The sequence below is a fragment of the Taurulus bubalis genome (genome assembly GCF_910589615.1).
Source record: "Taurulus bubalis genome assembly, chromosome: 4".
In the NCBI taxonomy this organism is placed as follows: Eukaryota; Metazoa; Chordata; class Actinopteri; order Perciformes; family Cottidae; genus Taurulus; species Taurulus bubalis.
In genome coordinates, this window is record NC_136592.1 from 30,694,371 (window position 1) to 30,708,992 (window position 14,622).

Genomic DNA, 14,622 nt, shown 5'->3' on the forward strand with positions numbered 1-14,622 from the left:
CAATGACATTATACACAGGAACTATCTTTGGTCACTGGTGTAAATACTGAAATGACAAATCCATGAATTCCATTGAGGTTTCCATACATACATGTAGATATATTAATATATGAAGCTGATCTCTATAGAGGCATGTTCTTTTATCACACACACTGTAGTTTATTCTAGGTCAATCCCTCATTCCATAAACACACACACAGTATTATTATAACAAATGCACAATTTACTCCTGTTTGAGAACTACAAGCCAGCTGTTAGATTACTTGACCTTTTTTTTATTTAAAGGAACAAAAGAAAAATCATTTTTTTTACCCATGTTTAAATATTTACATCTTCCGTTGAAACAAATGGGCTTGTGAGTGGAGAAATCATAAAGTATTGCGAGATAGATTAACACAATGCTGCTTTTGATCTAGTCGTGGTATTTGTTGACAATAACAAAAATATGGTTTAACACAAAATGTCAAATTATACAAAATACAAAAATGTTTTTGTCTTTTTAAACCAAGTAAATTCCAGTGCATCTAAACACAGAAAGGTCTTTTCTCTCATTTCAGAGACCCAACCGACTTTCTTGCTTCCAACCCAACAGACAGTACGGTGGTCTACCACTCACATTTTTAGGGAGAAGAGTCATCATCTTATTATCACCTAATAAGAATTTGAGCCAAAAATTAACTTGAAGGCAACCCTTAAACCCAACTCCCCATAGCTTTTTTCTTGCCGGTAGCCTTTGGCATGTGCTTGGCAACATTTAGCACAGTATATGTTTCAGCACACTTTAAATAAGTCACAGATGGGCCGAAGGGCAGAACATTAATTCTATAGTCTCCACAAATTAGAGAGGATCCTCCTGCACTGTCTCTCTGTCTCTGCCCAGATCTTCACCAAAATAGACCTCCACTACAAAACTGCTGACACGTTCTCATAATGCAGGTTTTGAGTTTCCAGCAAAAAACTGCACAGTCCTCTGAATATTGTTGTTTAACCATTATTGACAACACACACAAATTACAAGCATCCGTAGCTTTGCAAAAATAGGCCTGCATGCATGGCGGTGTTTTCAAAGAGTGCATTTTAATTCTGTTCGCAAACATAATTTCATGCTCTGTTATTCATCTGTATATAATAATCAAAGCTGCAATTTAATGCAGTCCTGCTGTTATTCTCTTTATTGCTGTATCGTCGTCGGAGGAGGACCGAAAACGGGGGCGGAATCTCCTGAGAGCAAATGTGAAATGATACGTTTTCATTTAGAAAGCCAAAATGTCATCATTGTGTCTCTGTCCCTTTTGCTTTTCGAGCAACGGGTTGATGTGGTGAGCTGGCAGAGCAAGTAAGAACATGGGAGGGAGACATTTATCATCCTCTAGGCTACGGAGCTGTAACTCTGCCTGCTTGGAAATCCTGTGGACAGTCAGAGGAAAAAAAAGAAAGAAGAGAGAATAGTCAATGGTGATTGCATTACAGGGATGACATGGACCCACTGCTTCTGTGTCGTGGGTGGTAACATCGCGATTGCATCACTTACAAACTGGTCAATCGGAAATATTGATCTTCTTATTCATGTCAAAGGCTGGTTCGCCTCTGTCATTTACTCCTGTTCATCAGATGCTGTCATACACAGTGAACACGGCTGGCAGCTGTGATCCATTGCTTCATTCACAACCTAATTTCGCTTCATCATTGTGCTTGTTTGCATGTTCCGTGTTTCCATGGCAAGTCAATTCATTTGACATTTTCTTCTCAAGAACTGCTGACTTGACTTTCATTTCTTTTGTTTGACATTTTGCCAACTTGCCACTCTCTTTTTAAAAGGTTTCTCGTGTATCTTTCTCTGCTTTTTTTTCCGAGGCCTGTCTGGTCTGCCATGTCCTGAGATGCTCTCTTGTTGACTTTGAGACATGCAAAGGCAGAGAGGTGAGTGAGCGAGTGAGTGACTCCCGGACAGTCTGGGGTAGTTTCCCTACTCGACACAAAAAAAGTACACATCATGTAAAGTGTCCAACACATAAACTGAACTTTGGTCTTTAAAGAACACTCATACCTTCCAGTGCACATGGCAGACATTGATGAATTGTTACAGTTGAAGATAGGGGCGCCTGTTCTTGCTTTTTTTTTTTTTAAAGGACCTCTGTCACCATTTCACTGCTGCTTGGATTATTAATACTGCTTAATGTCACATCCATTAGGATCAAGAAGGCCAAAACTCCTATCCATCTCTCCAAGTATCTGTTTAAGCTTGTGGCATTTGAGAATCCTTTCAAGTTGAAGTTGCAGAGGTAACTCTCGGTGGAAGCACTGCACATTGTTTAAGTCTGGGCTTCTGCACACTTGTGTGTGTCAGTATACTCCATTGAGTCTGGCATGATATGGAGCAAAATGTCTCCTTTTGTCTCGTTTACCTGCAAACAGGTGTTGTTCTTCAGTCATATTCCAAACAAGGGTACATTATAAATCTATGATCTACAGGTTTCAACCCAAACTCCAAATATACATCCACTCAAGATGTAAACAACAATTTTCTAGTAATAATAAAATATTTTCTTAAAATAGCTGAGAGTTTTACCTTGTGGAATTGCCTCATTAGTAAAAATGAAGTAATAAAACAATGGCTCACTGGGAACCATTTGAGCAATGTTCAAAATGCATAATAACTTAATCCCAATGGTCGTTCTTGGATGAATAAAAAGGTGGCCTCACCAGCTTGTTGTCACGTTGCACCTATCTCAAAGTACACATACTAAAAATGAAAGAAATATTATGTTTTTGTGCGCTGTATCAATAGGAAACGGCCATCTCCAACCAGCCCACCTGCTGCCCCTCCAACACGGAGGGTCTGCAGAAGACACAGTGGGGGGTATCACTTGCTGCCCTGATTGATGACCATAGGTCCCGCAGGAAGTAACCCCACCACCATGAAGGAGTGTTTTCTGAACCCCAAGTGGTATCCGGGAAAACAGAAGGACTCCAGTTAGGGAGCGTGTGTACTCATAGGCCATCTTAATGTTTGGATATAAGCAGTCGCTGGGGATTTTGCAGGAAAAAGGGGAAAGTAATCAGCGACTGCAAAATAGAGCTCAGAGGGCACTCGAATTCCTGGATGTATCCTAAAGCTGATCACGTTGACACGTCGTGACAGGCTCAGTCTTTTGTTCCGATTATAACGCCCTGCGAATGAGTTACTTCCTCTTTTCTGGGATCCGTTTTTCAGAACTGTTCCATATCAATCCAAACTCAAAAGTTACTGCTGACCTTTCAGAGAGGTTGATTATCGCTGAACATGTCATGTTGCATCTCGACATGGCAGATAAATACATAACCAGTCATGTTTACGTTTTAGGATGGCCTCATTAGGGATAACTTTCTAAAGCCCAGCAACATAAAGCACATTGCTATCTAGTTCTCTCTGGAAATAGCCCATATATTCAAATAATGGCTTTATTTTACTCTTTTTTTTTCTCTGGTGGTTCAACTTGAGATTACAACATGTCTCCTAACGCCACAATCAAGAAAACAGAATCTATCTAGGATGTATAATTATAATGACTCTCTAAAGTGATCGTCCCTCCAGTCTTACTGAGCTACATTCCTTGCTAGGTGCCTTCAGTTTTCATATTGACGCTCAATATTTTGACCATCAGTCAGTCAATCGGCACCTTTTGCTTTTTGTGTTAAAACCATTGAAGCTGCTTTGGTTGAACAGGTTTATCAGTGTCCACAGTAAACATATAATCAACAATGTATTCGAATGAGCTCCGTGGATACCCTCAAAGGATTTATTGGTCTACATACATAAAATGCGTTTGGAATTTTCAAACATTACTTATTAGGATTACATCTTTAATTTATGAATTAAAGTGTTATCTACTTAAGAACAATGTTTAACATATCATTGTGTCTCTCATAGGCAAAACATGTATATTTCTTTTATTCCTGCTTGCATTCACATGAAGGTCCAGTTAAATATCACAGAAATGCTCGATCAACCAAACAATGTTCCTCACCAAATCACCTGCGTTGCATATGAACCCCTGACCTCACCATCCTGCAGCCATACAACGTGGAGATGTGGACCAGCGCCGGAGAGTCCAGTTTAATCACGAGTGGAAAGCTGTAAAACGCATTATCTATTATACAAATATTACAATGTAATACATATCCTGTAATCCTGTAATTTCCCCACTGCGGGACTAATAAAGGATTATTTTATCTTATCTTATCTTAATATAGTATGTGCATATGTTTGGGTTAGTGCTCCAATATTAATTTTGGTTTACATTAAGGGGGGGAAAAAATACTAAAACATGAACTGCAAATTCAAGTTCATAACAGACTTAGTCTCTTGCTTTTACCAGAACACCAGTATTGATTTGTTGTGAATACTAATACTAAAATTAGAAACTTCTCAACTTTCAGAAATAGAACTATTCAGTCTATGCTAAAACCCTTTTTTATTTATTTAGATGATGTTGATTTTCTAATGAAGGCCACATAACACAATATGGCTCTTCTCTGATTGAATTCAATGTTTTACCAAAATGACAAAAAAGAAAAATACTATAATAACAATAATAATAATAATATATAGTAAAACATCTCTGCATCACACAAAACTGTTAATTATGGAGTAATTATTATACTAAAGCATCGTCAAACGGGCGAACACAAAAACGAAAGCCTTATCATATAAATATTTCAAACATAAATGCATGATCAGAAAACATGGTCACATTGGTGACGATACCTGAGTCTATAAGGCTGTCCGTTAATTAAAGCGTTAAAGCAAACAGGAATAAACCAATCAGAGGCAGAGCAGCGCTGGAGGCCTGCAGGACACTGCTCTGGGAAAAGATCTCAAACTGCATGCGGGTGCATTTTGACTGACACCGTTCATAAACGTGCATGATCAGGCCTCTGATTTATATCATAACAGGTATCATTTACACGTGAGATAGCATCAACGGAGGCGCCCGGTCTGCAGTGTTACACCTGAGTCACGAAAGGACTCGTTTCCCAGGGTGTCACGACCCAATCATGGCCCTTACGACAGATGGAGGAGAGGTTTTGCAGCAAATTTGGTTATTTAGATTGTTCGTATTTGATTGATCATGATGTATTTTATGGCATTTATTAGATGAGGAAATAACATGTCACTCTCAGAGAAAGTTATATTTCGTTCACAGCTGGAAAAACAGCGATGAAACAAATAGTTGGTGCAAAACTTTAAGAAATTACCACAACAAATATGTAGAGAGTTACAGAAACAGTTCGCTAAAATGTTTATGGAAACTTAAATGCCCTCTTCTGTCTATAAACGGATATAATCAACATGACGTATTGGTCTTTACCAGGTGACCCAAACAATACAGTCGTGGGTCCATGCCGACACAACAACCACTACAACACAACACATGGCATTTAAGAAAGCCTTTATTTGTTTGAGTATTTACAATGAAATTATAAAAATATAATTAAAGCTTTGGCAAATATTTTACATTTAGACAATTAATCTCTTTGTTCACATCGTTGAGTTAGCGTGTCCTCGAGATCATGGCCACAAATTAAGATCGATAACATATGGCGGATTACAGAATAGCCCTGGGTTTCTAATGATACAACTTCAATGAAAGTCTGGATGACAAAAATATGCTTTTTGTTTTTTTTTAATCCTGCAGTCTTAATAACAGAATACAGTCTAGCAACATGAAATATTTCAATTGAGAAAAAATATTGGAGGGCAACACCGATACATGCAAACTTACATTCATGTGGCCATAAGGCCGATAAAGTATATGTATTCATAATGCATGTGAAGAGGCCTGTGTGTGACTGTGAGCCGCAAACACTCGGGGGAACAAGCCGGTGGTGTTCAGACTTACTGTTGGAGTCGTAGAAACGAGTTCAGTCAATGTGGGTCTGGTAATTATTAAGGTGGTATAATTCCCAGTTATGATGATGAGGTATTGAGTCCATGCACACTGTTCAAGTCTTCATGCTGCTGATGCTGATGCTGATGCTTGCTCAGGGGAGTGTTCGGTTTTCTGTCTCCTGCACAACCAAAAAATAAGAAATTCAGATTAATATTTACCCCGCGAGACATATGCATTAAACGTAAATTATTGAACGTACGAGTTAGTTTATAAGCAGGTTAAATCCTCTCTAACGAGATATCCAGAACACACGAAGCAATATCTATTTAAAAAACACACACACACATTAAAAAAGCTTATATTCCATTTGTGTGTGTAAAATATCATCGGACCACCTGGCAGGCCAAGTCTGGAAGGTTAACAAGTAATAATTGACATCTAATAGGCTTCATTTTGGGATTCGGTAAATGTTTGCACTCGTTGCTTATTGAACGGCACTGTGGAATGTAAAGAAACTCGAATATCATATTACAAATAAAACAATAGGAAACTCCACACTGCACTGTAAAAAAAAAAAAAAAAAATCAGTTCCAATTTAAAGCAACTGCTTCCCAGATGTTTTTTTCTTATATTTTATTTTTGTATTTCACACATCTGTCCCCATATTACACATATTCCCCTCCACGTACCCTCTCGTGCCTGGTGCTTGAAGGTCATCGGCGAGTGGATCTCCCCGGCGTGCATGCTGCTCATCCCGCCGCCCGGGTGGGACAGGACCGGGCTCTGCGGCTGCCAGTGGTGGTGGCCCGGGGCCACGTAGCCGCCTGCCGGCCCACTGTACACCCCGTACTGGTTGGTGGGAGAGTAAGCACACGCCGAGACATAACTGGACAGTGTCGAGGAGGGCTGCAGGCAAACACACAACACACGCGGACAAAGTCAGCACAACACAACCTCAAACCTCGTGTAATTGTACGTGACAGTGACATGTGGCCTCCAGCAGTGCTTTACAGGGACAGGGCAGCAAATTGAGGAATAGATTACATTCACAACAATTTAATTCACCATAAATACGACTAATTAGAGCATGAATGCAGACTGTCTGTCTCCAGAAGACTCAATCAAGAGTCATGCAACTCTTTAAGTCTCCTCTTATCAAGATGTCTGTGGCCTTATGTGACTCTGTCTGACGGGCCCTGCTGTGGAAACTTTTCACAGCTCTGCCACAGGCCTGTGCAGCGAGAGCGGTAATTTACTGAAGGCCTATGCCCATTTTGGCACGAGACTTTTGGACGCTTTCCTATACCAGAGCAAGGAAAATGGCGCTATTACAGTGATACAGAGTGCGCACGCTTGGCGGGGAGCAATCACGGGGTGTGGGCACACGTGCGCATATCCATCCATTTACCTGAGCGTATTTGATGTCTGCGTCGATTGCTGATTTGTCGATCCCGTTGACCGTGTGCGCCGCGGGGAAAGCGGCTCTGTTGGCGCTACTCCACTCCTCCATTTTTGGTGGATATCCGTCCATCCCAGCAATGGCTGATTTAGAAACATGTAACTTCATGTCAAACATGTCTTGACACAGGAAAAAAAATTGCATAGCCTCATAGTTTTTGATAAATGGTGTGAATTAGATATTTACAATTAGCTTTAAAATGCGTTTCATTTTCAAAACAGCAGGCCTTTCTAAAATAGTTTTGAAGTTAGGTTTAATCAAATAATTATGTAATTAAATATAACAAATATCTTAATTATTACAAGCGTTTGTAATAAGCGTGTATTATAAAATAATGCCTGGGTTTTAATTAAACTTTAAATGACAAATAGAAAAAACAGCAGCACAAAAAACGATGAAGCTAAAAAGGAAACAACATAACATGACACAATTATAAATAACGTCCTCTTATTTAATCAATTAGATTAATAATTGTTTAGGCTTAGTGTACCCTACATGTAATCCTATGTTTGCGTACAATAATCAACATTCTCCTATAAGTAGGCTCACAGCGTCAATCTATTTCAATGTGGGAAAAAAAGAAGCTAAAAATATAGTAGAATTTGACACACATTTTGTTTAAATTATATTTCACTTTTAGACACAAACCAGGCGACTAAACGCTGGATGATAACTCTGACGACTGTGTTGGACTAAAGGGAGAAAAGCAAAGACACAACGCCTGTAATGACTATACTTGAGGGATTAGGGGGATCGAGCAGGTGAGCAAGGTGTTTGCAAATGCATCATCCCATGAAAAGGCCCATTGAAAGTGGCCTAACTGCTTTCTGGCTGAATGCTGAAGCGGAGGCCTGTGCAGCTTCTAATGGACACATTGTCCTGCTGCGCCCCGGACAGGTTGTACGGAGTGATGTGGCAACGCACCGCGCGGAATAACACACTAACAACCAGCTGCACGGGTTTATTAAGCTCTATCGAGCTAAACGGCTCGTGGCACAGCGACGCAGAGGCCTATAAGCTTTCTCACAGAGAGCGTTTGTTTTCCTCACCTGCGGGATCCATAAAGGCTCGTATACCGAGGATGTTGCTGACGGTGTGTGCAGAGGGCCAGGCCCGGGATATGCTCATATGTCCAGCCGTCATCGGTACTCCAGGAGGGCTGCCTATTTTAGTGCCAGTGGGCGACATGTTGGGGTAGGAATACGGGTATATGTGGTTGTAGGAGAGCCCGGCCTGCGCGGAGGATTGCTTACTCTCATACTGGTTGGGCTGGGAGAGATTTCCAATCTTGTTGCGTAAAATCCTGCTGATCGAGCTCACCGACGGGACGTTGTACTTGTCACAAACTCCATCGGCCAAAAGCCTGTCCCGGATCTCCCAGGCAAAGATACCGGGGTCGCCTTGTTTGTATTCCCTGATGTTTTTCACCACGTTAGGCGTCGTGACCCGCGGTTTGCTCCCACCGATGGCTCCGGGTAAGATGGAGCCCGTCTCGTTGTACCTCGCCAAGATCTTGCTCACGCAGCCGTGCGAGACTCGGAGCTGCCGGCTGATGTCGCAGGGTCTGATCCCGAGCTGAGCCAGCTCCACTATTCTCAGCCGTATGGCGTTGGGCAGCGGTCGCCCATTGACGAACACGCCGCCCAACTGGTTCACCTCTCCATAGTTTTGCTCTGCAGGAGAATAAAAACACAGGTCACATTTTTACGCAGCATGACGTGAGCGCAGGCCTACAAATGCATTTCTGACAAGTAAATAAAATACCCCATGTTGTCATTGTAATGCACTTTTCCTACTCAGCCACACAATTCAATTTCACACAAATAATGATATGTATTTGTTATTTAGGAATGTGCATCCTGCATCAGTTTGACATGGGCCAGCTCTTGCAATTTACATCCTAAAGTGAGGTCAACGTGTCATGCTAGACTGGTACCCTCTGGTTGGTAACCAACAAACGTGTGTATACACTATTTCACTGTATTAGTTTTCCCCCCACGCGATCCCTGCGTACACAACAACAACTACAAAAAGAAGAAAAATCGCTACATAAAAAATGGCGAGCATGAGGAATTGACACTGGAGAGCTCCTCAGAGACACTTTTCATGGGATAATTGGCGGTGTGGTTCCATTTAAGATGTGCAGCTTTGGACAATGTCTGCTGAACAGAAGTGGAAAAATCCCCCTCGATTTAAACCTGACACACTGTCCTCGGAAAACAAAACTTGTATTGCTCATTATCTGAACTTGAAGAAGAAGAAGAAGAAAATGCAGAACAAAAAAAACCCCAAAAGCTTATTTCTGTCTTTACGCAGGCGTGGTGGGTCTGGATACGCTTCCATAAGCTCCCTGCCAGTGAAGCATGCCGATGGTTACGCGGGCTTACCCATTTGCCTATATGCTTCAAGGTGCCGGGGATATAGGCGTCCCTTCGAATGGCTGGAAGCGTCCGAGCGAAAGCAGAGAAGGAAGGGGAACGGGAGGAATGAGACCCAGCAGAGGAAAAATAGACCTCTTAAAATCTCCTCCGAGTGCAGCGCGCCCCCTTCTCTCTCTTTTTTTGTGTTGGAAACAAAGTGACTTGCAAGGTACAATGGCACCAAATGCGATCTTCATCCGATAAAAGCAAATTGGAGTTATCCCGGTCAGTCCGGCGTTTGCTAGAATTAATTTAACATGTCCTACACGTCAATCTCCGCTGTTATACGCTGAGCCTCTGCTTGGGTTTCATTGGTCGTCCCGCGCTGCGAACGCTGTCAGCCAATGCGAAGCCCATCCGGTTGGAGCCGTGCAGCCTCCTGGAAGATTTTGCATAGGGGAAGTGGAAGAAAGGGGGAAACGTTTCATCCAACATGCAACCGGTAAGGACTTGTACATCATTATATATATATATATATATATATATATATATATATATATATATATATATATATATATATATATATATATATATATATATACAATGGGATGACACCTCCCTGTTTATCAGTGTTTGATATTGTGTGTGCAATCAATTTGAAAAGAAGAATATCACCAGCAGCATACCTGAAAATATCCACCTGTATGGGACTGGCATGTTGGCCAGTTTATACCATTGTAGCCATTTTAATTCAATTGTTTTATTCAGTCATATTCACACTGCAAAATCTGTTTTCCTGCAGGGGTTGACCTGAGCAGTGTTGGACAAACTGAGGGCATCGAGTCATTTGGAGAGTTGCACACCAGCAGCCGAGCTGAGTCTTTTTTTTTTTTTTTAAAGCCAGTGTTGGAGCATCAGACACGGGAAGGGGCGCGTGTAATCGATACCTCTGTAGATCGCAGCGCTCCCAGACTATGGGATATCCACTGGATGCCAGAGACTTACATTATCACAGCATGTTTACGGAGTTTCCTGTGCAAGTTTAGAAGGTATCGTTTATACGCTCGCAAAACGTTACTTGTAAAAGTTAACAGTCGACCCAATGGTAACAAGGTGCAGTGTCCTTATCCCCCCACGACCACCACCTCCACCCCTCTCCCCTCCTCTCTGTCTCCTGGCCGCTCCACCGTCCAGATCCGGGAGCAGGACACATGGAAAGCATCAGGTTCGGTCAGAAGGAGCTGGATGTTGAAGAATAGCCTTAAATCTATGGAAGTGATGGACACGTGTATCCTCTTTTACCGTGGACGATGGATATCAATTTAATGTACATATCTCAGTGTCGCACGCTGTATCCGCATGTTGCATGGTGCATGCATGTTGTATAGTGCATGCATGTTGCAGGGTGCATGCATGTTGCATGGTGCATGCATGTTGCAGGGTGCATGCATGCTGCAGGGTGCATGCGGTTGCACACCGGAGGGAACTTCACCTGGTGCTGCTGACTATAAATTATTGTTTTAATAAGCGATATTTAAGGTCTCATTCTGTCTGTGTCACTACTCTCTCTCTCTCTCTCTCTCTCTCTCTCTCTCTCTCCCTCCCTCTCTCTCCTCCAGTGCTTGGCTGGCAGGACTCCCCTCATCTGGACAACGACGGAATTGCATGTTTTACCCGCACAGTCTTAACTCTTTGACATGCGCACCATTTGCGGGGTAGGTACACCTTTTGTGGATGTTTCAATAGAATTTGTTTTGTTAAAACGTGTAGTATTTTATATGAATATCAACATGAGAAGGTGTGTCTGTGTTTGCCTCATCATTTTATTTTGTATATCGTTTTCCGTAAATTAAATTAAATCTTACTATTTTACCTTTCCTTTCTTTGCGTTTACCGTGTTAATGTATGCATTGTATCACTATAAGCTGTAATATATATATATATATATATATATATATATATATATATATATATATATATATTGTAATTGCATTTACGGAAAGTTGGGTCTGTTTTTAAGCATGAAATAGTCTTTGGAATAATGGGAAGAAATGCACAAATGAATGTGAGGGAATTAGATTTCCCATTAGCTATTTGGGGATTTATTAACATTTGCATGTGTGATGGGGTAACATGCGATACACAACGTCCTTGTCTGTGAATGATTAAGTTCCAGGTTTTTATTTATTAATTTCAGATGTGTTAAATATCAAATCCTCAAAAATATGCGCTGCATCAGTTTCGATGTTCTACCGTGTAAATAGGCCATGTAGGTTAGATAAACAGCAGGTCGGCAAGGTTTTTATAACAGGGAACTTGGTTATTCAGACATGTTTTAACCTAAAATGGGTTAGAATACATCCGTGTTGAAGTTTAAAGGTGACTATATTTATTGAAGTAAACAATACTTAACAAATAATAATGCACGTGGACACTATATATCCGTTGGTGCAGTTCTAGTCTTGCTCAGGACTTTGCCACCGTCTGTTGGTCCTGTGACAAAACAAAAACAACCTTAACGGCGCCCCTCATTTCCAGAGTGTAATCATACAATATCTGCCCACATAAACACTGCAGCATGAACACAAACTCCAAACCCTTAATATTCCATTTGAAATGCAATGGTGGATGAATTATTACATATATACACCACTGACTCACTGTGCAGTGTTCTTCTCTGTCTGTCCATTGCATCATGTTCAAACTAAACACAGCTTAAGATAAACGTTTATCTAGAACCGACATCTGCACTAAAATGTTAAGACTGGGAGTGCAAAAAGAGTTTTCCGGTAATAGCCACTATAGATTTATGTTTATAATGGGGGTTGTTTTGTCTAATTATAAAAATGTTCACACCTTTAAATTGTGTCACTGTGAATTTTGAGAGATCGAAGCGTTATAGTATTCACTCAGTTACTTTTCCTCTATTTTAATTATAATAATTAAGATGTCCCCAAAAGGATGAGGATTAATTGTCAAATATTAATGTTTTTTGCGCAAGCACAGCTAGTCATTACCTGTATAGATCTTTAATTTACGCTAATTAATGTCAGCCGCTGTCCATCCCGTCCAGGCCTGTGGTGGGTTTCGATATTGTGTGTGTTCCAATGTATACGTCCTCAAATGATTATTTTTTTCTTTCAAAAATATTTGAATGCTATTTTACATTGTTCCTTCAGTTCAGAACAATGATAACGAATAGTCCACAATTAGACGCCGGTCTTCAAAGTGTGAAGTGAACTCATCCGATCGACACCCGACGCCCGCGAGGGGCGACGACCCCCGTCGGTAAATATTGATGTTGGTTTTAAGTGACATCGGAGGATTCACTTCCTCAAGTGTGCTTTGTCTTTAAAGTTCTGAGGCCAATTCAAAATTGTATTCGTCATTGTCTCAAAGGGGCCGATAGTCTGCGCGCGCGCGCGTGCGTGTGCGTGCGTGTGTGTGTGTGTGTAGATGAGTCTGGAGGTGTGTTCTGGAATTGTTTTAGTAATCTTTCATGTGCAATTATAGTGCAGTTTTTGTTAAGGGTAAAATATCTGAAAGGTATATGTGTGTGTGTGTGTGTGTGTGTGTGTGTGTGTGTGTGTGTGTGTGTGTGTGTGTGTGTGTGTGTGTGTGTGTGTGTGTGTGTGTGTAGATGAGTCTGGAGATGTGTTCTGGAATTATTTTAGTAATCTTTCATGTGCAATTATAGTGCAGGCTTTTTTAAGGGTAAAAAAAAAAAAAAATCTGAACTGTGTGTGTGTGTGTGTGTGTGTGTGTGTGTGTGTGTGTGTGTGCAGACGTAATACAACCAAGGCCTACCTCTGGCTTCTTGGCATGTGAAAAAAAAGAACAAGATAGCTGTGATGCATCAACGTTTAAACTCATAGTGTGCAGCATTTGGGACATTAGCTTCTCATCTCTCATCTGGGAAACAACACTGTGCACATCAATGCATCTTTCCCATCTCAACAAAAGCAGAGTATATCTTTTTTTTGCCATGGTTTTAATGAAGAGCCTTTCTTTTCGGTGCCCATGTTTTTGATTTAGTGTTTGTGAGTTTAGTGATCTCAGTGGGGGAACTATTCTACAGGGTCCAGATTGTGAGCAGCACACCAGGGCCCACATGAGGCTGTTAGTTTGAATCAAAGTGTGTCGCGCTCCTTATAGTCCCACAAGGATCCAACACAGTGCAGAGACACAAAAGCACACACAACGGTATATCTGCCTCACCGAGGCTGCTCTCTGGTGCTCAAACAAATGCACACATGTTCAGCAGCTATTCAGACACTCACATATTTGTAATATTCTTGTATTGTTAAAACCAACACATTAAACTAAACGTGTCACAATTAGCCTAGAAGCTAATGATCCCTTGTTGCTCGTTATTAGGAAGGACTGGGGAAGCAATGTTTACCCTGTTGGAAGCCAACCGAGCCCAACCTGTAAAGAAACACACGGATTCCTCGGTCAAGGAGCCCCACTCCTCTACAAAAAAAAAAAATAACACAAAAAAAAAAAATGTTTGTCCACTCCTATCTGATCCAGAGGTGCTGATGTGTAGTTTCTTTGTGCTCCATGCTGGTGAGGTTCTGCTAAAAGGAGGCTTGGAAGGCAGCGGGCTCACTTCTTTTATAGCCACAAGACCCACTCTGAGCCAGAACACGCCTAATGAGGGCGTGCAGCAGTGCCATGTGCGACATGCCAGCTTTTACCAGGCTGGGTAATTGCTTGTGACCTTCACTAAACACGTCTCATGTGTCTCCATGTTCTGAGCGTACACTTCTAATTGTTACATGGAGGGAGATGCCTGAGGATCATGCTTACTTTGACTGTTTTGTGGGGAGAAGCAGACATGTCCCCTATTAAAGCTTTCGGGAGGCGAGTGGGGTAAACGTCACTCTTCTTGTTGTAGTTCTCTGTGTGAATATAATATCTCAGTATA

General features: G+C 41.3%; 1 protein-coding gene across 1 annotated transcript; it reads right to left on the reverse strand.

Moving 5' to 3' along the window:
• Positions 1-5,840: 5,840 nt before the first annotated feature.
• Positions 5,841-10,187, reverse strand: pax1a (paired box 1a; the record flags this gene model as incomplete). Its single annotated transcript, XM_079216828.1, is given in 7 exon segments — positions 5,841-6,051; positions 6,563-6,779; positions 7,282-7,415; positions 8,382-9,005; positions 9,720-9,754; positions 9,756-9,943; positions 10,041-10,187. Coding segments are annotated over 7 exon segments (1,446 nt in total). The 3' UTR covers positions 5,841-5,950.
• Positions 10,188-14,622: the final 4,435 nt, after the last annotated feature.